General features: G+C 38.5%; 1 protein-coding gene across 1 annotated transcript; it reads right to left on the bottom strand.

The window, feature by feature from the left end:
- Positions 1-644: 644 nt before the first annotated feature.
- Positions 645-24,031, bottom strand: grb2b (growth factor receptor-bound protein 2b). The gene is made up of 6 exons (XM_068337513.1): positions 23,894-24,031; positions 22,082-22,335; positions 6,916-7,013; positions 5,687-5,809; positions 3,394-3,562; positions 645-2,752 (listed from the first exon to the last, which is right to left on the bottom strand). Exons 2-6 carry the CDS (start codon positions 22,157-22,159, stop codon positions 2,558-2,560), a joined length of 663 nt encoding a protein of 220 aa, XP_068193614.1. The 5' UTR covers positions 22,160-22,335; positions 23,894-24,031; the 3' UTR covers positions 645-2,557.
- Positions 24,032-25,241: the final 1,210 nt, after the last annotated feature.

The raw sequence follows: 25,241 nt of genomic DNA, 5'->3' as shown, positions 1-25,241 counted from the left end.
GAGCAGACGGTGCATCAGACCATGGCTAACATGGTGTTGAAGACCTCCCTGGGCTGCAGCAGAGAGCTGCATGCAGGGCATCACAGACTTCATCAGCTTCACACCAACTGACATCTTCACAACAAACATCTGAGATTGGATTCGTGCTGAAACATAGCCTGAGTCAGTAGGTGTTTTACCAAACCCAATGACTCACTGCCACCACTCTAGTGTGAAGAGGGATTCCCCATTGGTACTTGATGCTAATTTAGTAGTTTGCACATTTCCTGTCGGCAACAAATAAAAATAGATGCACTGCCTTCAGTTATGATCTTTGAGAATGGGTGTTGAGCACAGCTTCGAAGACCGGCCTGAGGGAGGGTTCGGTCCTCAAAATGATCTTTAACAGTAAAATGAAGTAACAATATAGTCTAGCATCATTTCATAAAATTAAAATAATCTCAGTAGGTATACCTCTGAAATTTGTGAATATTATTTAAAGAGTACAACCACTAATGCAGGGAAACAGGTCCGTGATGCAGATCTGAATTCTGCAGAAAGTCAGACTCAACATCGCCTCCTAGTGGAGAATCTGCAGCATAACTAAAATCCACCCGTGTCTGTGAATTCTGACACTTCTAAAACACACACCACAACAAAACCACTCATTTTTTAATAATCGATTTTATTATTTGAAAAAACAAAACAATAAAAAAAGCAAAAACGAAATGGTATCATTAGATAAGACGAGGCGAGAGACACTTAAATAAGAAGAGTTCTATGTGGTGAGGATAAGAGCAACAGTGGGTTGAAGGGGAGGTGGAGGCGTTGTTGGATGGGACAGGTTGGATTATATACACCGTTTCTCACTGCAGGACTGGCAGGCCCCGTAAAGGGAGGGGAGGGGGGCTCAAAGTAGCAGGTCGGAGACACTGAAACACTAGAGAGAAAGGCACTATCCAGAGAGAACAAGAAAACAGACATCAATAACACACAGTTAACAAGCACGCACACAGACAACAAAATCTAATGTTTGACAAAAGTGCTTTACTACACACCACATGGGACACAGGGAAAAAAAAAAACCTTTTACATCATGTATACTGATCTCTCAACATTAAGCATGAAATACAATCTCTCAGTTTGGTGAACTGCTAATCCGCACCAGCTGCAGAGGTGCACTGGTGACTACACAAAGTGATTATCCAAACTCCACCTGTTTGCTACGTGCAGGTATAACAAAGAGGAGAGCGTCTGCCGATGCATGCAATGAAAGTCTGCAAAAAACGCATGTTAACTTCCTGTACAGATCCTCATACGTCATTTTCCAAAGAAATGAATATCGACAACATCACTGTTTCAGCATGTCTTAGAATCCCTTGCATGGTTGTGTAGTTCAGTTCTCCGACCTTGCTTCCCTCATGTTAATGTTTACGGACTCAGCTACATTCACTGCCCAAGTAAAACGGCTGAAATAAATACATTGGCTTGAAAAGGTGGCTGACCTCTATACAAGGATTTCTTTTTTTTTTAATACAACTGTTTCTGCGTCATTCATGGCTCTACTTGCTGGTCAACACTAGCTTGATGGACAGGACTAGCTTCCTCTTGGGGAACTCACTTTCCTTGAATTTTCTTTTTTTTTTTTTTAAATGAGAAACTTTTTAAAAATGGAATGTCCCCTTAAATATCATGCCGTTTTAGCCGACATCCCTCAGATTCAGAGAGAGAAAAAGACAATTCAGCACATTCTAGAGCTACTAGGTCTCATCCAAACTAATGAAAGATTGAACATAATTTACAGATGAAAAAAAAATACAATTTGTGATGAGAGGTAAAACAGACAAAACACATACAAATATATAATATATATTCTTAAAAAATGGATTCTCTCTATAGTTGATTTATTTATACAGCTCATGGCTGATGTACAATGCTCACGTGCCAATGATCTTAGACATGGAAACTTGCTGTACTGTAGATTGCATTTTTTTTCCTCTTCGTTTTTTGTAAATTTTTAAAACCATTTCTTTTTTTGTAAATTTTTTTTAAAAACATTTTTTTTTTGCTTTAAAACAAAGTTAGGAGTTATCGGTAGGTATTTCATTTAGGTGATTAAAACAACATGCGGCAACAAAACAAAAACAAAATAAAGGCAGAATGTTAAGATAAGGAGAAGACAGAAGCAGCTGTGGGAGCGATGGAATAATTTGGTTATCTTCATGGTTGGTGCTCTACTCTTTAGTTTCTCTGCATTTACGTTTCCCTCAAAAGTTCAATCCTCACTGAGGTGTTCAGATGGGAGGTGAACATTCTCAGCACGTGTTAAAGTTGATTCTGCTCAGCTGCCACCCACACAGCATCGCCTACAACAGCACTACTCCATTTTTTTTAAATCTGTCTATCTCTCACTCTCTCAGATGGTTGCATTCTTCCTGTCTGCTCCTGTTATCATGGGATGGCGAAGAAGGGTGGAGGAGGTGGTTGAGGGTTGTATGGGGGCTGATGAGATCTAGGATACTGATGATGATGGTTGCTGTTGTGGTGGTGGTTGTTGGAGAATGCATGGTCTGACTGTTTACATGTTCCGATTGAAAGGAGCAACGTAGTTGCGGGGGAACATGCCCGTTTGGCTGTGACAGCCTCCTTTCCACCAGTTGGGGTCAGAGTTGTCCAGGACTTGGATGACGTCGCCGCGCCGGAAACCCAGCTCTCCTTCCTCTTGGGGGTCGAAGTCAAAGAGCGCCTTCACGTATGTGGGATGCTGTGCACACTGCAGAACAAGGAGGGTGAGGCACGAGTTAGCAACGGTGTGAAATGATTCAGAAAACTAAACGGGGATGCAAATCAAACATACTGAAATAGTCACTCCTAAACATTTACACTTTTAGAGTTCATGGTGCCCCTTGGGAGAAAAAAATATTATGTAAGGTTGGAGTTTGAAGCAGACAGCCAAGAAAAATATGAAGGTATGAAACTGGAGTTACAGCGCTGCACACTGTTCCGTGATGTAACCTAGCCACCCCTCTATAGCCATACTGAACTCTCTTTTGTCTCCCAAAAAACAGGCTTGTCTCCTTTCTGTATCCTTCTCTCTCTCCTCCTCCCTCCCTCTCACTGCCCTACCTGCGACTTTCTATCTGACATTATTGCCCCTGTGGTTTCCTCTCCTTCCTCTCTTCTCCTGCAGCTGTCTCTCAGCTCTGCAGGCAGGCAACTTCCTCCTACACGATGTCTAAATTAGCGTAAATATCGATGTTTAAAATCAGGTTTAGTGTCAGCTCTGCAACATTCAAGACTTACTTCTCCAATTTTAGATGGATCTCATCTGTCTCGCCTTACTTCAAGTTGTAATTTTCCTGTTTTTTCAAAGGTTTAGAAAAAGGGTCCAAAGTCAGAAGTGTCAGTTCTCACCTGGCTGATCTGCTCTATGTCTCGCAGAACAATCTGCTGATTGCGAGAAACAGAGTTGGTGCGGTGGTATTCTACCAGTTCGTTGAGGGAGTTGAACTTCACCACCCATAGAAAATACCTCCCAGCCCCATCACGAAGAACCTTGAAGTGTTGGACATCGTTTCCATACCTGCATAAGATCACAGAGAGAAAAACCATAATGTTAAATTTTGAAAATTAAAACGTCCCAACTTCTGTATGTTAAAAGGCAGTAATCATTGTCAGCACAAGGATTGGCAGCTGACTTTTTAACACAGACACCTGAGCATGATGGCCTATACATAAGCTGTCGAATGCTTACAACACTAAATACTTTGTAAAGGCAGCAGTAGCAGATTAATTAAGTTAAGACTGGATGATATAACCATCACATTTCACGAAATTTAGTTTAAACAGCCTCCAGTGAGGATTCATTAGTTGGTTACAAATTACGGTAAAATTACTGTATAAACAAAGCTCAGTTAGGGCCCTAGGTCTCCACTACCTTTTGTTCTTTATTGAATTAACATTATTATCATCATTATTATTATTATTATTATCATTAATATTATTATCATTCATATTATTATCATTATTATTATTATTATTAGGGCCTGAGGACTAAAAAGTGTGAAGATTCTTTTGTTTGTACTGGAACTTTTATTATGGTGTGTATATTTCAAAATGTATTGTGTTTTTGGAGACCTAAACGTCCTCAAAAACGAAGAAAAAAAAAACTTTGGCTGTCACGTACTGTTGTCATGGCGCTACCTTGAATATTTAAAAAGTACAGCTCTAAGCTTTCATCGTACAGTATGGAATTTGGTAGATGTGTATGTTGTACCAAGATCGTATCTTTTTTATATGTATGTATGTATGTATGTCTCTCTCTCTCTCTCTCATATATATATATATATATATATATATATATATATAGCGTACATAACGTGTGTATGTATATATATGTGTATGTGTGTATGTATGTATATATATACATATATATATATATATATATAACGTACATAACGTGTGTGTGTGTATGTATATATATATATATATATATATATAGAGAGAGAGAGAGAGAGAGAGAGAGAGAGAGAGAGAGAGAGAGAGAGAGAGAGAGAGAGAGAGAGAGAGAGAGAGAGAGAGAAGAGAGAGAGAGAGAGAGAGAGAGAGAGAGAGAGAGAGAGAGAGAGAGAGAGAGAGAGAGAGAGAGAGAGAGAGAGAGAGAGTACTGGTGGTGTTGCTAGGATGTAGCTGGAACAAACTAAATAGGCACCAACTGATGGTGCCAATTAGTTGATGATGCAGACATTCTCAATATTCATTCCATAAATATGTTTACATTAAATACCGCAAGGTACAGCAGACCAGGCATTGATTTTATTGGTGACAAGTTATTGCAGGCACATGCCATATTTGAGCATATTTTTCTTGTATTCATTGAACCTTGCTGTGTGACAAACAAATGAAAAATGTTCAAAGTTCATCATCATTTAATACATAAAACTTTATTGGATCTCCTATTGTGATTGAAGTCCTAGCACTAAAAGTCAACATGAAAAGCCTGATAGTTCGGATTGGACACCACAGGCACAAATACTGTGTTTTAAAGCATCTGTCTGGTACATCGGAGCTAAAAACATTATTTCCACTTTAGTACTTTGGTGTTATCTGTGGAAAAATATTGAATAGCCATGCTCTCACTTGATTAGTGGAGGGAGATAAAAGTACACAAGTTCATATGTAGACATACAAAAGTAAATACAGTGGAACACTAAATGATAAAAGCCCCGATTAGAAACATGAGGTGTTTCTGTGACTGACGTGTAAGTGTTAATCAGATGAATCAGTCCTCTCAATAACAAGTTGACATTTAACTCTAGCAGAGTAAGCAGGATCATGATGGTTCAGCCTACCCTGTCATTAAGAGCTGTATCTTTGGAAACAATTTCAAATGTAACCTGCTGGGAACCTAAAGGTGTCTTTTGAGAAAATCAGAACTGACCAAGACAAAACAGGAATTTAACTTTGTTATTAGCCAACAAAAATAAGAACTAACACGGCTGACATCAAACCACTAACCCGAAATCGACTTCACTAGAATAAGGAAGAGGCTGGGCTTATGACTCACACTTATCATGCATGGATTTCTAATGCTTATCACTTCTGGGTAAACTGTATGACGTAAGGATAATGCAAAAATATAATTTTAGAAAACAGCATGAGTGTGAATCACGTTTTTTCCCTCAGTGGTACTTCAGTGGCTGCTTACTTGACAGAGAGGGAGAAGTCTCCTGGTGCACTCTCGCTCTCTCTGATTAGGAAGGCACCGTCCTGTCTCTGTTTGTTGAGCATCTCCTCAGCTTTGGCTCGAGGGATTTTGCCAAAAAACCACCTGAAAGGAACGTAGAAAAAGTAGTAAGAGAGGGTATAACCAAATTTTCTTCCCGCATCAGCTAATGGCATGCAAGCATAAAACATCATGCCCACACCGGCTGTCAGCTTTAATTTGAGACTTTGTGCACGAAAAAGAATCTGTGTTTCAATGTTTCTAAGTAAAAAAAAAGAAAGAAAAAAAGATTCAATATGAGATGGTGCTCTTCTATATCCCTGTGAGAAAGCCCCGACACAGGGAATAAGTGAGAGCCATAAAGATGGATGGAGAGAGGAAAAGACAAAGCCAGTAAAAAGCTCTTTACGAGTGTAAATAATTAAAAAGTATAGTGCACCAAAAGATATCATCCTGGCTCTTTTACATGCAGGTGAAAATCAATAATGAAACGTTCAACTCTTGATCTGCTTTTGTGTCCATGCTTGGTAACAGAGAGCCAGCACAGTCGATTTTCCTGTTTGATAAATGTGATAGAAAACCAATGAATGAAGCCAAGAAACAAGAAGAAAACCACTGGTAGTACTCTGGGATTTGAACACGTATATGTCTGCCTCTGTTAAAGGGATGGAAAGAACAGTAGCTGCTTCTACCACACAAATAAAAGAATCAGCCTTGACAATACGGTTAGCTGCATATTGTATTTGTACTGTACAAGCAGAAAGGACTAAGAACCAATCATACTCTGTTCTGTTCTATAGCTCAGCATCAGGTCTGTCGGGTCTCCATCAGAACAGATGAGACATTACGATTAGTTTAGAGGCACGTGGAGGACACAACCAGGACAGTATCATTGTTTCGTCTGTGCCCCCCCCCCCACACACACACACTGTATAGTTCCTGGATTGGGGGCGACAAGGAGGTGCAGAGAAGCTTTCTCCATCTACTACAACAGTAGGGAGCATCTCCTCTCCAGTGTTCTAAAAGATCCAAAAGTCATTTCTAATGAAAAAATGCTCAATAAATATTTAAACTACTATTACCACTAATATTAATAGCATGAGAACTTGTCTGACAATAAATGTAGGCCTGTAGGTAATGGCATATTACAAAGACTTATCTGAACACAGACAGTTTGATATATAGTATAGAAAATTAGATGGAATACTTACGGATGTGGCTTCATGACTATGTAATTCTTGGGGATGAAGCCGTCTTTTCCATTAATTTCTGCCTTGTACCAGTTCTGATCACACTCTTCATTTAATACCTGATGTTGACAAAAAGAGAGTGACAAAGGACCCAGGGTTAGTTCCATTGACAAATGTCAACCTGCCAAAAAGAGTCCCTCTTTTAATTTCCTGTGACTTCAGAAGGTGCAGGAACTGCACTCTATGGTAGTAGCTGCTGGGTAAATATTAGTACTACGAAGCTAACAGCTGAGGAGAGGAACAAGTACATCATCTGACAAACAATTGAAGTGCTGACAAAAAAGCATCCTTTTCTAACCAACCACACCTCGAGACAGATGTATTCAACAATTCAGCATTTAGTGACAGCTATGAGGGAACTCTGGTCTGACAAAGTGCCCATAGTGCAGCCTTACTGGTGCAAGTAATCCATCAGCTTGTCCCCTTTACGGATGTCGCCTCGCTGTATAGGTAGAGCATCTGAAGTCATTTTTGGCAAAGCGTAATTTCTTCTAAAATTTATGATTTGATGGTCAATTTAAAAAATAAAACAAAAATAACAACAAATAAAAATTAAAATGAAAAGTGATAGTGTCGCACATATTGCGTTTAGCGAAATCAACACATTTCCAAAGTCCACAGACAAATGAGGCAATAGATCTGTGTCAAGCAGTAACACTTGAAGTTTCAAAAAGCAAGGAAAGTCTGTTTGATAATCTCTGCCTCCCTTATTACACTTAAGGCCAACAAATGAGAATAAAGGACAAGAAGCAACAGTAGAGGAAGTGATACATCCATCAAACAATAAAAGTGACAACTGCTCAGTTTCTATGAGGAGTTTAAAGAGGAGAATATGATTTCAACGCTCTCTTCCAGCCATGTAGAAACTTGCTGAATGACTCAAGTGTTACCCAAAAGACAGACGTTAGTCAATTTCGCTGAAACAATTTTTCTTCTGCTTTTGATCACAACTCATTTGTTGCCTGATTCATAGAAAAAAGTACAATAAATAAATGTAAATAAGTACTGGATATGAACATGTAGCCATTGATCCATTTATCTTCTAAATAGTATGCTTCCTTGCATCATTATTCCTCTCACTCACATTATGATGTAGTGTGAGACACCACTGGGTCATGTGGCTGCTGTCTGAATCTACAGAATGCCAGCTGTCACTGCCCCCCCCAGCTGTCAACCCCACACAAGATCTGCATTACTGGCTCAGGGAGTGGTCTTGAACCTAAAACATTAGTAGGCGGAAATGTGTGTGTGTGTGTGTGTGTGTGTGTGTGTGTGCGTGTGCGCGTGCATGCATGCATGAGTAGTATCGGTCTACAACCCCTGGCAAAAATTATGAAATCACCAGATTCCATCATCATCATTTGTTTAATTTTCAAGGACAACTAAGCAGATTACAGACATGAATCTTGTCTTTATACTAGTTCTCTTGGATCTTAGTGCAGCTTTTGATCCAATCAATCAAAATGTTCTTTAGAAACGACTGCCGCTTCCAGTTTGTTAACGTTAATAAGGACTCCTCCCAGTCCACTACAGTTAACTATGGAGTTCCTCAAAGCTGAAAGTTGATTCTTGTGCCTCAATTGTGGGCCTGAAGGAAAAAAAAAAAGCAATTGGGAACTAGCCTTCAGGATATAAGGACCACCATCATCATAGGCACAGAGGAGCAAAATAATGAAGACTATGCGCACTGTTGTGTGATCATCATGAAAAAATGGCTAAAAAATAGGAACTGGTGGGAGGAATCGTGGAATCTTAATCTATCACCTGTTCTTTTTAAATTAAGAATCACTTTTTCAAATTAAGAATCATTCACTTTTAGCTTTGTTATATTGCATTTTATTTATAATATAATAGGTGTTTTTTTACTTCTTTATCTGACATTAGAAGTAGGTGGATTTTCTTACTATGTAACAGAATACTTATCATTTTATCAAATTTGAGCACACAGTTTTCAGTGACCAGAGAAGGTATGAAAAATTGTAATTACAACTTGGGAGAATTGTTGGCCCTTGAGAAAAAGCAGAAACAATATTTTCTTGGCTGTCTAGATTTTGTAACTATGCAAGGAGGAGACAACCACAGCACTGTGTCTGGGCTGTGGGTGTGCTCCAATGCGTGCTAGCTTTGCCCTAATGCACTTCTCTTGATGATTTCAATTCCCTCCCTTTCTCTGAAGATTTTTTTTGGTCTTTTAATCTGATTGAACCACAATAGTTGTAGGAAATTCTATGTGGGAGGCTAAGATCCATGCCAGGGATTATTTTCTCTCCAGCTGTCGCTGCTGACTCCACGGTCGCACACCTCAATATTGTCACGCTTCCCCCCACAAAGCCTTGTGATAATAAACACGATTAGCTGGTATTCACAAGAGACCTATATCTACAAATACCAATTAAATATGTCTGTAAAACCATTGAAGTATACATCTTGCGCAAACGCATCTAATTAACAGATATGCGCTGTTTTGGGGTGAATCATCTTCGCATTCTAGGTTGTCGTCATACTAAGGAGACGAACAACATAACAGGATAATTTTAGTTCTGCCATTTAACAAAAAGCCATTGTAGCAGCATACTGTACATTATTGAGCAGAATTTTCAACAATACATGTTTCTGTGGGGCTCATGAATACACAGGTCCATACTTACACTATTTATACCAAAGCATTGCAAACATGGATTTTTAACGGATTTGAATCAGACAGGGTGTTGAGTGGCAACCATGAGGAGGATTAGATTGAAATCCTCACTTTTACTTACCTCACCAGCCAAAATAGAATAATAATTCTGAAGGCAATTCTATGTATAACTTGTAAGAATGTGTATAAAGAAAATAACAATGTTCATGAACTCATTACTGCATGACGTGTACATGGGTTCGACTTGGAAAACATTTCCTGGCATGTGGTGGAGGCAGAAAGGAACATGGGGAGACAATGGTGGGGGAAGAAGATGCTAAATAAACCACAAGCCTCCACTGTGCGCATGGGATTGCAATAAATCAGGAGCAGGGATTACCCCAGGGTGTGAGTTAATCTGAGCGTGCAGCAGTTCAGACAGATAGAATGATAGCCAGGATAAAGCGTCATCAGAAGCTCAGAGGCCACAGACTGTTGGGTCTGCCACCAGTTTAATGGACCTGATAGAGACCCCTCTATGTTTGTTCTCCAGACAGCAGCCACGTCAACAACATGGTTATATAAAGACACCGCAGTTAATCTCAGTTATAAAAAGGTAACTGCCAATATGCAAAGTCAAAGAGACAGTGTACAAGAATAAATAAACTAAAAAAAGTCTGCCTGGTTAAAGCAATAATCATAATCACAATCAGAAATCGTGTGATCAAGCCATCAAAATCAGGTAGATTATGCAATGGTGTAATCATTCTAAATACCATGGAACTACTGTGTTTGATAAATACTAAAACTGCCTTACCCAAATATACACAAAAATCATGTTTGAGGGAGTGAGGGAGCCGGGCGTGGGGTGCAAAGACCCACAGTAGCACACTCTTCAGTTTGTTTAGCAAAACAGATCTATAAAACACAAAGCAGTTCAAATGACCCCCTTTTGCCCCCAGCAGGTAAGCTTCAGACTTGGATCAGGGAGGATTGAAGACCACCCAGAAATAGAAAATTATATTGGACTAACAGGAACCCGTGGAAATTCCACGATAAAACAATAATATCAGACTTCATGGTATTATAAACCAAGCGCACCCAACGTAATCCAAAATCAACGTGGTGACATCACGACTTTGTGTTGGCAAACCATGGATTGTGCTGGGAGGGCATTGTGAAGCCGTAGATGAATGTTAGCAGGCTAACTGTGAGATTGGAAAGGAGCTAACGTGAAGGGAAAAGGCAACTGTCAAAAGAACAGGTGGAAAAGAAATTTTAGAGAAGTGATAGTTCTGTTAGCTGACTATATGAACAGAACTGTACTGAAAAGTAGGATGTGCAAAAGTATTGGCCCCCTGTTCTCTCAGCTCAGCTAACCGACTCCAGAAGTTCCCTGATGACCTCTGAATGATCCAATCTTGACCTAAATGACTAACAATGACAGATTGCATCTGTGTGTCATTTGGTCTCACATTTGCACATCCTACTTTTCAGTTGTTTATTTGTAAACACAATATAAAATGTTGAATAAATTTGGTTCCACTTCATGATTGTGTCTCACATGTTGTTGATTCTTAAAAAATATTTTCAGTTTGTTATCATAAAGATAAAGTTTGAAGCCTGAAATGTGGCAAAATGTCAAAAAGGCTTGGGGGGGGGGGGCAATACTTTCGCAAGGCACTGTAGTTACTTCAAGATCGTTTTTGTCAGATGCCCTAGGAGCATTTTGGATACTACATCGATTGTCCCATTCCAAATAGAAACCATAGCTGGACAGACTGTTCGTGCTAGCCAGCTAGTTTCACGCGGAATTCTTTGCCATTTTCTGTGTCGTTCTTGCTGTTTGGACTCTCTGCTCAAAAACATGAGTATTTTTTGAACAGTTATGACACTCTAAAATTATGTTAGCTGGGAAGTCCATCTATAGTTATTTCTTCTCCTAACAAAGCAGATGGCTTACGCCATATTGTTCATGTGATTCTTTCTGGCAGATGCGCCATGATTGGTTGGGCGCTTGATTGACAGGTAGTGGGTGGAGTTGGTGACAGTGTGACAGCATGTGACTTTTCAAGTGAGCTTATTCAAATATATAAATGGGGATATATTCTCAGAAATGGCAGCTTCTAACACCTGTAAATCTGTTTGATGCCACAATAAGTGGTTAAGTTTTATTGGTCAGATTGTTCTATGTACAACTTCTTGAGTTTTCCCACTTCAAGCCATCCTAGAATAGTAACTGAACGGAGCAAAACATAGAAGGAGGTAACTTTGTTTAAATACAGCTCACAGTGACTTCATGGCACGTCAGGGGGAAGCAGAGATGAGAAGTCTGAGATCTAATTACAATTCTCTGATTTAACACTCAGAGGAAGATCAGGAAGAATCAGAAGAGCAAGAATAGAAATGAAAAAAAAAAGTCCAAAAACCATGACAGAACACAGATCAAGACACATGAATAGGACAAATACAAGAAAGTAACAGAGCAAAAGACGAAGACATAGAACCACGTTGAAGACTCAACCTCCTTGTGATTAGATTAGGAAAACTCTTTAGGGGAAAATAGCACAAAAGGACTGCATCTCTTTTTCAAGAGTGAAATTAGCAATATTTTATTCTGTGGAGTGCACTGTACTCCATCTGCCTTATCAGAAAGGCTAAATGCTTTTTGTGACACCCCAGCAATCTAATGGAAGTGAAAGTTGTGGTTTCCCTATGCTGTCCTTTTCAGATGCTAGATCTAGCCCCAATCCACTTTGGCACTGAAATATCTCATTTTTTGTATAAGCAATTCACAATATGTAAAGAAAATTCTTTTTTTCAACACAAAAAGAGAAGAACAAAATAGTCTGCAACATTACCTTGCATAAGATCTCAATGGCTGATTTTGTGTGGCAAAAAAAAGTTACATCAGTGTGGTACGTATGTTGGGCGGTGATTCAAGACTAATTGGTTGCTTAAAACAAATCATAATGGCGGTCAATTGTGCATATTTCCTCCAGACATACTCTGTACATATACAAGTACTTTTTATCTTTTAATTAGATAGTATGCTCACACTTACAAACACAGAGACTCTTGGGTCAAAGTGTCAAGCTAATGTGCCTCAACCTGCAGATTTGCGTTGCGCATTCACAGGTCCTTACAAGAATTTCAGTCTGGCTCCTGGTTGCAAAATTTCCATTGACTTTGCATGTAAGTGTGTGGTTTACAACCATTTCGGTTACAACACATTATTAATGTGAACATATTTATTAGGAAGGGACAAGACAATTATATAGAAATATTCTCATGTCAGTTCAACATTCAGAAAAAAAATAACTCTGCTAAGATCACTGTAGTACAAATCACAAGTGAAAAACTGCTTTTCCAAGCTCCTAAAATATCTTAAAATAGGGTTTTTTTCTATTCATGATAACAGTTGCACAATGATGCCTTCCAGTTGAAGTATATTTGGTAGTTTTACTTTGGGCTGACAGAGCTGACTCTAGCATCAAGCACAAGAGCAAAACAGACAGTTGGACGAGAATGGGGTGAGGAAGAAGCTGCATAGTTTGATTGTGTTTTGAACAGACCTTGTTCACATCATTCAAACGCCTTATGATGAAAAAAATGTAAAGAATGATGCACTTTTTAAGTTTAAAGCAATCAATCTGGTTGTTGAAGAAGGAAACAAATACTGCACATAAACTTGGCACAAATGATGGTCCAACGCTGGAGATGGCAGCGTCGTTTTACTAACGTGTTACAGGCACTATTTGGAAAAAAGCAGTAATTAAACATTTTTCACAATTTTTTCTGTGTACCATATTTCTGTGTAAATACTCATTTTACAACACCTTGACACCTGCAACATATAAACAGGTGTGGCCTATATATATTTCTTCTATGCTGTATGTTGTGCATATATGGTACATTTGAGAATAAAGTTGACAATGACTATATTTACCAAGTTTTTTTCTTTTAAAATAATGTTGGTGCGGCTTTTATTTAGGTGTGTTCAATAGTTTTCAAATTAGGGTATTAATTCACTGCACATAGAAAATTTTACTGTAGTAAATTCAAATATCTTCAGATATCTGTCAAGTAGAAATGTTGTCAGGTAGCATGAGTAATGTTGCTGCTCTTGTTAAATTTTAGACTCTTCAGGTGCAGCTGAGTGCAGACAATTTACTGAGGCTTGCTTCTGAAAGTCTCAATTGAAGGAGAGTGGCTTTTGATGGTTAGTATGAGTGCTAACATTTTAATTATGCCCAGTTGGGCAGCTACTGGGCTACAGTGAGTTGTTGCTGGGGCAAATACATGTCGAATTGTTTAAGCTGCTTTTGTATTTACTTGGAACAGATGTCTCAAATAAACTGACATGCACAAAAAAAAGATAGTATACAACAAAAAAGGAAAAAGGCAGGGAAAGGTTTATGCAAACACACTTTCCTCCATTACTGAGCTGAGGCAATATTTGCAGTTTCCACGTTTGCTTCCATTGCCCTTTAAATAGTAGGGCTGTCACTATGAGGTCGACTAGTCACAATTATGTCGACTATTAAAAATTGTCGATAACTAATTTAATAGTCGAGGCTTTGTTTTTTTATCTTTGTTTGTCTCTCGAAGCTGCTGCACCTTCCACTGCCGGTTCTGCTTTTCTGTCTTAGACAGACATGCGCAGGAGTGGTAATGGAGGTCAGCCATGACGTCACCCGAAGTTAGACCAGACGGGGCTACCCAGCAGAAATGTAGCTCAAATGTGTAGAAGCACATTAAGAAAACAAAAGAGAAAAATGTGCAATGCAATATCTGCAAGACAGAACATGCTTTCTACGGCAGCACAACTGCAATGCATGAGCACCTGAAAAGGAAGCACGTTGTGGTTTGCGACAACGATGAAACGAGAACTTAGTCTCTGTAAGCTAACCAGCTAGTTAGCTGCTAATATTAGCTTTAAGAGTTAACTTACTACTTACTCATTTAGCTATAAATGCTAACATTAGCAATGAATTGATTCATTAGCCATCCTTAGCACACATATTTCATGTGTTTTCTATAACTTTAATAATAATCTCTTAGTTACAGGTGCGTACCTCATTGTTGCAATGTTTGATGCCAATGATAACATAAGCAAAGGAAAAAATCTTTAAAAAAACCCTAAAGTATTTTTGTTTCGGCAAGTGCCTTTTCCTTATTTTATTCAGCTGTTCATTATTCAGCTCATGCCAGCCGGGCAGCTGTGCACGCACCTTAATAAAGGACAAACCTTATTTTGATAAGGCAAAAGCAAGTGACTGAAAATGTTGTGATATTTAAAAGTCGAATCATGATCATGCACAAACACACACACAAACACTCACAGAAAATATTAATTGAATTTACTGACATGAGAATTAATTGCAAAACGCCAAAGAAATATCACCCTAGACGTTGGTTTTCATTGATTTTTGGTTAATTGCCCAACCCTGCATTTTCTGAAAGGTACTACATATTTCCCTTAATTGTGGCAATTATATTAAAGAATTCTAATTGTCTCTGTGCAAAGAGGACCGGTCTCGTGATTTTCTGTATGAATTCAGAACCGTATTATGGTAGGTGCACAGTGCTGGGTTACTGGGGTTTGCTGTGGAGACACAGGAAGTTGCTTGGGGGTTGGAAGAGACATCAAACAGGATGTGAAACAGCTACGCTGCAGCATTATTATAAGCACACAGGCACTGGGACACACCAATGTTGGGAAAGACTAGAGAACTACAACACAGATTGTAAGCTCGAATCGACCAAGTTGAATGTGTGGTTTACAACCTAGTTTAAAAGAAATTCAGTTACAAAAACAAAAGTTTAAGCCAATAATATGAACATGTATTTGAGTCGGTCAAGTATACTTTTTACAATCATTTTCAAATATTATCCTTGACCATCTAAGTTTCTTTTACTGCCAGTTTACTCTTTTGTTTTTTACAGTTTCTGCGAGCTCAGCCCAGATTACAAAAAAATTGGACGCCTCGGTAAACTGTTTGATAAAAAGCTATTTGCATCAAGTTGGTTGTGCTATGACATGATACCCTCAACCCATTCCACTATTTCTCTCCAAAGACTGGGCTTTCAGGGATGAATCTTTCAGACAATTAACATTAACCCGTTTCCAAATATGATTTAGAAATCACGTTGAGGTGTTTTTATATTACAGCGAGCAGCAATATTTAATTTCTATAAGCCCAACTGAGTTTCTTACTGATCCAGTATGACTCTATTACTAATATATCAGAAAAACTATTTCCACTCCTGAGTTGAATTTAAGTTGGAACATTAACTGTCATTATGTAATTAGTGGCTGAAGTGTAATAGTTTAAATAACAAATGTGAATATAGATAGATACAAATATAGACAAAGAGATAGACAAACAGACAGACAACAGAACTAGATAACAGAGATAGGTAGATCGAGCTAGATAGACAGCTCGATAGATAAAGATAGACCGACTTTAATGATCCCATACTAGGAAATTCACATGTTGCAGCAGCATTGAAGAAAAACAACAAGATGAGAAGAATGAGAGTAGAATTAAGAGGAATAGGTTTATATTAAATAGGGGGAAAATATACTCTAGTTAAACATTACAGGCATATGAGAAGTATTTCCTGTGAAATGTACAGATAGAAGTTACTGATAAATATGAAAGGTAATATGTGGATAACAGCAGTGATTAAATGGAAGGGCATATTTTGGACACTGCTATACCAATAGAGTTCAAAGATATGTTGATGGGTGCTAATTCTGTCAGCCAGCAGGGCTGTTAATCTTTATTTATTTAAGGAGGAAATGAGAACAAGTGTACATTGCTCAGGGCAATGGCAAGATTCGAGATTGGCCTCCACTTGCATCCTGCTTTGCTTCTAGATCACTTTCAAACTGTTTCAGCAATTATCGAACAGTTAGCTCATTGTAAGAAATTTCATGTGAAATCCACATATTCAGTGAAGCATTAGTTGTAAACCTAATGACTCAAATGTAATTGACTAAGTCGTATGGTTTAACATGCTGCAATGACCAAAAAAAAGGTACATTCCAAGGCTGTATTAATGTTTTAACATTCACTATTTTGGAAACATATTTCTTCTTGTCTAATGTCAATCAATGGTCTTTTTACATTGACACTACCACCAGTTCCACAATATACTCTCCTATGAATGCATTTTGATTATTTACACAGAAAAAGGCAACGAAGGGACAACACAGCTCTGGTGTGAGATTCAAATGACCTGTGGCAAAGTAACTACAACAGCAGCATGTTGGAGAAGCTACTACAAATAGCTACCTGTCAGAGAAACGAATAGTGAGAGAAACCCGATAGAGAGCTGACAGCAACAGCAGCTTGTCAGAGAAGGTATCATCATTGTTAGCTTGAATACAAGACAGACACAGGATAGAGTTTAGGGGGTTGCTTCTAGATTTATCTTTAAAACTGAAACTAAGACCCCGTCCACGCGATGACAGATTTTTTTAAAACGCAACTTTTTTGTTGCGTTTACGCCTTCCGTCCACACGACAACGCAGATATCCGGAACGAAAACGCAACTTTTCAAAAACGCTGGCTGAGGTGGATTTTTAAAAAAAACGCTGGGTCTGCGTTGTCGTGTGGACGGTGTATCCGCAAGTTTTTAAAAATGCTGACGTCTTGCCTGTGACAAAAACCTCTGTGACGTCATATTTATGGGCCCGTGTGTTGTGATGACAAAACACGGAGGATTCCTATTGGATAAAATTTGAATCAATACTGCCACCACATGGTTTGGCATGCTTATAGCCATCTTCGAAAACGCACTGGTGATTTTACGTGTGGACGGAGATTTTCTTGAAAACGCTGTTGTGTGGACGCGAATCGTTTTCGATGTGTTTTTAAAAAGTTGCGTTTTCAAAAAAATCCATCATCGTGTGGACGGGGCCTTAATTAGGATGTGAAAGTTATTTTTCTGATGAAAACAAAGGTTATCCTGATTTTTATTTGACAATTTCATAATGTTCATCTTTCATATTCAATGCTGTAAATAGAATGTCATATTACCTATTGTTACCTACTTTCCTTGGAATTTTTATTAATGGTAAATATGCTATTAGATTAGATTTTTATTGTCCCCAGGGGAAATTCATTTTCATAGCACTGAAAGTACAGACAACAAATATCATAACAGATTATTTAGGCCAGCTGTGGCTACAGGTTCTGAACCTTTGCCCAGAAGGTTGTGGGGCGAGATGCTGATTTAGTGGATGAAAGCAATGTGTGAGAGGGCCCTGTTTAATTCTGTGAGATTGGGTGAATTGGGTCAGATTATCAGCAGTTTTTGTGATGTGGGGTTTAGTACAGTTGCTAACCGTTAGTATTTTAAAGAAGTAGGAGCATCAGTTCATGAATATGACCTGGATTAGGCACTGCAACAGCAGTAGGAGAAGATGGTAAGCCTTTGTTGATGGTGAGTGCAGTCTAAATGTTGAGATGGTGTAGTTTCTGGATCATGGGGTTAATTTTAAATGGTATAGTAAGCAGAGATGAAATCCATAAAAAGGATCCTGACAAATTTGCTTGGGGGGTCCAGGTGCTTGAGTAGAAGGTGTAGCAGACAGGCCACAGCATTTCCTATCTTTGTAAGCAAACTGAAGTTCAGTTGAGGAAGGATGTTGAGCAACGGTTTCCCCAGGCACTTCACAACTATAGAGATGAGGGCAATGGGATGGTGGTAGTTGGGTTCTCTGGGCCAGGGTTGATTGGATACCAGGATTTCCAGAGGGTGGGTACTGTGGTAGTGCAGTATAGTATATATGAATGAGTGACTGGCGAATAGACGTTAGTACCAGGGTACAGGACTTCAGTAACTTGGCTGAAATGTAAACCAGCCCCAGGGCTGTGCCTAACCTACACTGAGTTTACGCTGTACCTTCTTTGTTGTTGTTGTTACAGGTGTACATCTTCTGCAAAGATGTCTGTTGGAGGGAGATTTCTCTACGCCCCACTTGGTGCTGAGGAAACTTGTTGGTCAAAGTAGAAAGTGTTTAGTTCTGCTGAAAAGAATTCCAGATCATTAAAGGTTTTGGGGATTCGTTTTGGTTTCACATCCAGTTAGAATTGTAACTTTTTGAACTTTCTTGTTCTATTTTTAAATTCCCTTAAATTTTAATTTGTCTTTTAGCCAATTTGAGGCTGTAGGCTTTATGCTTTGCTTTCAGGCACTGTTTCATTCGAGGAGTGATCCAGGGTTTACAGTTAGGATATTTTTTATTACTTTAATTGGAATGTGATTTAATCTGTAATGATATAAATCTTATTCCAATTTCGATCAAAACATTCTCCATGCCGTGACACCAGGGAGCCTTAGTTATGAAAATGGAAATCTCCCAACCACTGTAAGGTGCTGAAGTTGTAGTCTCCATATCCTAATGGGAGATATGGCTGAGCACTGAATGTGTTTGTGATATTGCCGTAACACTATTTCAGTGTGTTTTTGTATACATGTATACAGGTAATCAAAACTACACATCGTAAGCTGAAAAAGAGAAACAGTTTGCCATGTCTCAAAGACTACCTATTTATTTCACCAGTAACAGACTATTGGATAAAGCTTATAAAAATGAAAAGCTCTTTCTAAAAACAAATGAACAACGAACGACTACAACCACACTAGTGCTGCTGTGCGGTTGGTTTGACATAAAGCCAGAACTGCCATTGCGTAATACCTATTTGGACTTCATCACAGTGAATTTAAGTGTCTCACTCAAACTGTAACCAGCTGTACTGCTTGTGCCATTCAAACTTGCTACACTGCCCACTACATGTCCATACTACCAAACCACACTGGCTTCTTTTCATCTATGTGTAGCAAATGCAGATTTAAAAAAAAGAATCAATGCCCAACCATTCTTTGTGGAAGGCACAAAAAGTGATAGACTAATATGCTGTATTTGTGACAAATTAGCCAACACAACCACAATATCCCATTGATACTGAACATAATGACAAGTTTAGGAAGCAACATGAAAGCAAAGCCTTAACACAGGCTTGCTCTCTCATGAGAGGAACTCTTTGTCCATAGAGCAGAGCTGTTTAGTATTAGTATCAGCAGACAGACAGCACTGGTGATGGGAGCAGAAGAGTCAATATGAACCCAGCACCTTAGAGTCTTCTCCAGTGTCTTCTCCAATGCTTAGTGTAAAATGCTCAGAGCCAACTTGTCAGGCAGATGGCATTTACTTATCTGCTTATAGTGTGTTCTTTTACTTCTGGTAGAGTTGTCCATTTAGAGATGTAGTTTTGTACTAGTGATGTTTAAACAATCATTATGCAACAAAATATCTAACTGCTCCAAACAGCAGGGTACAAAGAGCAGAGTGAGATAGTCCACTGGAGATTATAGTTTTATTTTGTACGTATTACTTTGAACTATAAAATGTTGTGAAATATGAGAAGAAATGGTAACAAATTTGATTGAACAAGCATATCTTGAATACTATGGAGACAAGATCACCATTTACAACATTAACCACAAAAAAGTCATAAATTTATCGCTTTTGAGGACTATCTACATATTGTCTTGTAGTATCTTAAAATCTTGATAATATGCCATCACACCACCGAGACAAAAATAATTTTCAGCTGTAAATTAAAATGCCATTATAAATAAGCTGAAATACTGACCCACCCCTGCTTGTCTTGGTGAGAGACAAGAAATTGTACAATCCTGTTTCTTATAAATTACCTGAGGGGACATATTCAGATTTGAGACTAATGTCTCATTACTGCTAGAAGGAACAAAAAAGGAAACAGGATGAAAGACAGAGGGGGGGATGGTATCTGACAAATAGGCTGATTTTTTTTTTTTTTTTTTCAAAAAAAGTTTTTTGGGCAAGGTGGTAAGAAAATGATTCCGATGAAATATGGACAGTGCCATAGGCAAACTTCATACTGGCTTTCCTTCCCCAATTCAGATTCATTCTCCCTCTATCAAAAAACTGCAGCTCTTAAGGATGTATACACAGCAAATTTTGCTTGCTGAATGAAATATGTCAAGCCTGGGTAAATTAAAAGCTTTAAATTTTAAAAACCAACAGGTGTAGCATTAGGATCAAACGTCACACAATGTCCAACATCACACAGCAGTTTTAATAGTTAAGTTAATATAGCATGTCAAATGATAGGTGGAGTTGGTGTTACATAAGACAAGCATGTGAAAATTTGATATGGTTTTGAATATGCAATGTAATCACAAACTTAAATCACACTAAGCAGTGACATTTCTATTGAACTTTAAATTGCCAGAATCGGACTTCATACACAGGATTACATTGAATCTGCCTCTTTCTTTCCATGCAACCATATAGCTATGTCTCAGGAAAAGGAGTTTGTTGCATTAACAGGAAATAAAAGCAAGAATTGAAAGTTTAAAAAAGGTTGTGAATATGGGGAACTGAGAAGTATAATTTTGTCATTCAGTTGAACAGAGTAAGTAAATCCTTAGCCTCTATAAAGAATTTAGAAAACATCCAAAACCATGTTTTTCTGGTTGTACTTTTCAAAGTATCTTTTGCAACTATAACTACATATGTTAAATGACCAGTATCTTAACAACAGTATTTAATGTACTCGTCTTATTTAAAGACATGTGGAGGAAAAAGAAAAAAAATCTCAAATTCCTTCTTCAACAATATAACAGTTAAATCTGAGTATTCAGCCACACAATTACAGAAACATTTGGAAACATGCACTGCCAACTCTACATCCAATGACTCTACAGAGAAGGATTAGGATGAATTTTAAACCAAAAGAGATTCATTATAGTGGAAAGATTGTAGTATGCACTGGAATATCTTGGCTATCTCATCAAGGTCATAAAATGACAAACACTGTTAAGTCAACCAGAAAGCACATTGCTTTGAATAAGCTGCTCATGCCTGGGGATCTTTGCAAGCCTGATGCTTCAAAGAGAGCACTTTAAGTATTTCATGATGGAATGAAAGCACGGCATCTTTCGCCTCTTTAGTCACCTGGCAATTATCCGATGCAACATAAGCATTGCTCCTTCAAAATGCTAGGACGAGATATAATGCATCATCATCATGGGCCTAAAAAACATTTGTTGCTCTGTTTCCACTTCTAATTACCATGACTACTACCATCACATGATGGAGTAGAGATTTCGATTTCAGGCTTTAGTACAAGCCTGCTGATTTTCCTTTTATTGTTTTGAATGTGGGTTTTAATCACAGACAAATCGCATGCCTTTGATATCACACGATATGAATGACACAAACACAATGTAAGATACAGACAAAACACTTCAGTTGGATGAATATCTCAATCTGATAGACCTTTTTAATTAAAATAGCATCACTATATTTAATTCTATATAGTGTTGATGGTTGATTTGACACAGGATGGGCATGATGAACTTCAGATTAAACATAACGCAACATTGAGAAAACAGTTTCAGGAATTCCATACTTTTGACATAAAATATAAAATAGTTGTCACTTACTTTAAGGATATCTCCACGTTTGAAACTAAGCTCATCATCAGCAGTAGCTTTGAAATCGTATTTGGCACTGGCCTCCATGGTTGCTGTTGTGTGTAGGAAAACTGCTTGGCTGCAGCTGTCTTTCAGGATTGAATAAAAAAAGAAAAACACTTATCCACGCTTCTTTGGCCAGATGTTTGTCTCCGAGTCTCTCCTTCCGTCTATGACCCGCTCCGTTAGGGTTTGGACCTCACATAAAGGTTAAAGTAAGGTACCTGCAAAAAAAACAAACTCACTTAACTGTTGTGTAGAGCTGAAACTGCACATGTAACACTGTTGTTATAGGTGTACACTATCTGTGATGCACATGGATGTTTCATTATAGACAGATCCATCCTAAGTATTGAGATGCACTGTGTTAAAACACTAAAACAAATCTACTTAACCCCCAAAATTTTGCAAGTTGGTACTTAATTCAGTGGCACTTCATCATACACATATTTTTGCCCCACACAATCATAATAAAGGTATTCTCTCAGCTACATATCACATGCTATGTCTTCTAAGGCTTTTACAATGTCCGAAATATTGTACAGTAGCCATGACTGTAACTTTAATGGCAATCATAAGTGGACAGGGATCAAGGCCTGAATTTTCTTACTGCCAGTACTGTTATCAACATTCTTGCGACAAAAAAAAAAAAAAAAAGAGATAATGATAACGTTCACTTCAACAAACTACAATTACTGGAGAATTTTTGACCATCAAACACCCGGTCAGATCAGAGTTAAGTCAGTTGACTACTTGGATGTGACAGTGATACACTAGCTAAACCAAGAGCTGCTGAGTTGAAGGGATAAAGCTGCGTTATCTCATTACTCTGTTCGCCAATATGCTACGGTGTAGCTCTGAGGGGTTCACACCAATTAGCATACAAGTCTAAGTCACGTAAGGCTATTAAATCTGTCAGTGAGACAGATGACAAAGAAGAGTAACTGATTTATGTTAGATGATCTACATGTGAACATTTTCCGAATAATTTAGAAATATAACCCCCCCCCCACTATGTTTTTACTTATGTTCAAAGGTACAAGCTAGAACAGCCAGAAGTCAGCTGATTAGCAAGAGAACAAAAAGTACCAAGACTGGACCGCAGTCAATGTTTATATTTATACGTATTTATACAACCGTCAACAATGCAATCCGTGGTCACCAGATCTGAAGGCTAGCGAACAACGGAACACATCAGTGGCACAAATAACGTTACAGAAGACAAAGTGGAGAAAGGGGAGCTGGAGTACGCAAGGGGACACTCTGTTAGAGCCCCCATATAATTCACCACTTTGTCGTTTCCTGGTGTAAAATACTGAAGAGAATATCTATTAACGTGATATGTCGAACTATGTAACGCATTGGAAGAGATTTGTGGGGATGGAATCTGTTTGAGCCCACAGCCTGCGCCCCCAGTTCTAGAACGCCACTGCTAGCATGCCGGCTAACGGTCGAGTAACAATAACTGCGATGTAGGGTGTTTTGTCAAACTTAACCCAAATAATTTATCGCAACAGGTAAACTAACAAGGGCTTAACTCACAACATATGTCACGTTAGAAATAAATATGAAGTGTTTATTTACGTCCGAGGCCTACAGTCCTGTTTAACGTTGTCAAATGTGGAAGGGAAGAAAACACCTTTTTTTCACAGCGCAAGCTGTTGTGCTAGCTTAGTGGCACAGTTAGCCCAGCTAACTGGACTTGACTAGCCTGCGTCGTGAAAGAAAAAAAAGAAAAGAAAACAACTTTTACCGAAAGAATGAGAACAAATAATGCCTCACCACTCAAGATATTCCGTTTCAATCCCACCACCGTACCGAACAAACAATCTATCGTGTAATAATCCAATCCTCTTGAGAGGCAACAAACAGCGTAGGTCTGATGTCGCTTCTACACCCGTCCTGAGCCTCAACGTAGCTGCTAGCATAAGGTTCATTTCCGCTTCCTACCGCTGGGAGGGTCTGCCTGAAGCTGACTGGACCTCCGCCCTGTCAGTTTGCTCTAAATACGAGTTTCTGTCTTTCTTTCCTTCTATCTTTCTTTATTTTTATCCATCTATCTATCTATCTATCTATCTATCTATCTATCTATCTATCTATCTATCTATCTATCTATCTATCTATCTATCTATCTATCTATCTATCTATCTATCTGTCTATCTGTCTATCTGTCTATCTGTCTATCTGTCTGTCTGTCTGTCTGTCTGTCTGTCTGTCTGTCTGTCTGTCTGTCTGTCTGTCTGTCTGTCTGTCCAGGATCTATTTATTTATTTATTTATTTATTGTTGCTTTGTTTGTTTGTTTGTGTGTTTGTTTATTTGTTTGTTTATTGTTGACTTGTGGTTGGGTTTGAGTTTCCTTCTGGTTGCCCTGCTTTCTTCTACAGTCCAAGAACGTGCCCCAGAGGTGAACGGGTGACCCTAATTGCTTGTCTTTTTGTGTGTTGGCCCTGTGATCATCCAACGATTTGTCCACTATGAACCCCGCATTTTGCCCCGTGTCTGCAGTGACAAGTTTCAGACCCTCACTAGCATATTAGATGATGGATGGATGGATGGATGGATGGATGGATGGATAATTTCCATCACACATTTACTGCCGGTGCATGATAGTGTAATATGCCACATAAACCACCTGCTTCCAGTCGTTATCCTGTTTGCGGTTATTCTCATTAAATTCGTGTTGTTGACATATATGTTGTTTAATTCTAGATTACAAAACAGCTGAAAATATTGGGCAGATATTGTACAAAAATTGTAGCCTATATTTAACTTATTCTACATGTTCTATGGGAACTTGGTGTCACCTTTAACCTACTGTAAAACGCACTATTCAGCAAACATTTTCCGCCTAGTTTTCATTCCATTGACATCTGCTTTAAATTCTGAACCGTCATTCTGTGACAAGGGCATTTCATTATAATATAACGGACAATGCTGACACCTAGCGGCGAGTTAGAGAACCAGCGCTCCAGTTCCCATCAGGAGGACACGGATGCGACGGAATGAGGTCTTCATAGGGCAGGAGAACAATTCTAAAGTACATATCCATTACTAGGAATTGTAGACAATACAAAAATAGATGTTCAAGCCTGAAAAAGTTCTCTAGTGGAAATTAAAGACAACGGCCT

This window comes from Antennarius striatus, chromosome 16, assembly GCF_040054535.1.
Source record: "Antennarius striatus isolate MH-2024 chromosome 16, ASM4005453v1, whole genome shotgun sequence".
In the NCBI taxonomy this organism is placed as follows: Eukaryota; Metazoa; Chordata; class Actinopteri; order Lophiiformes; family Antennariidae; genus Antennarius; species Antennarius striatus.
The sequence above is the reverse complement of the archived record's forward strand: the minus strand, read 5'-3'. Positions and strand labels throughout refer to the sequence as shown.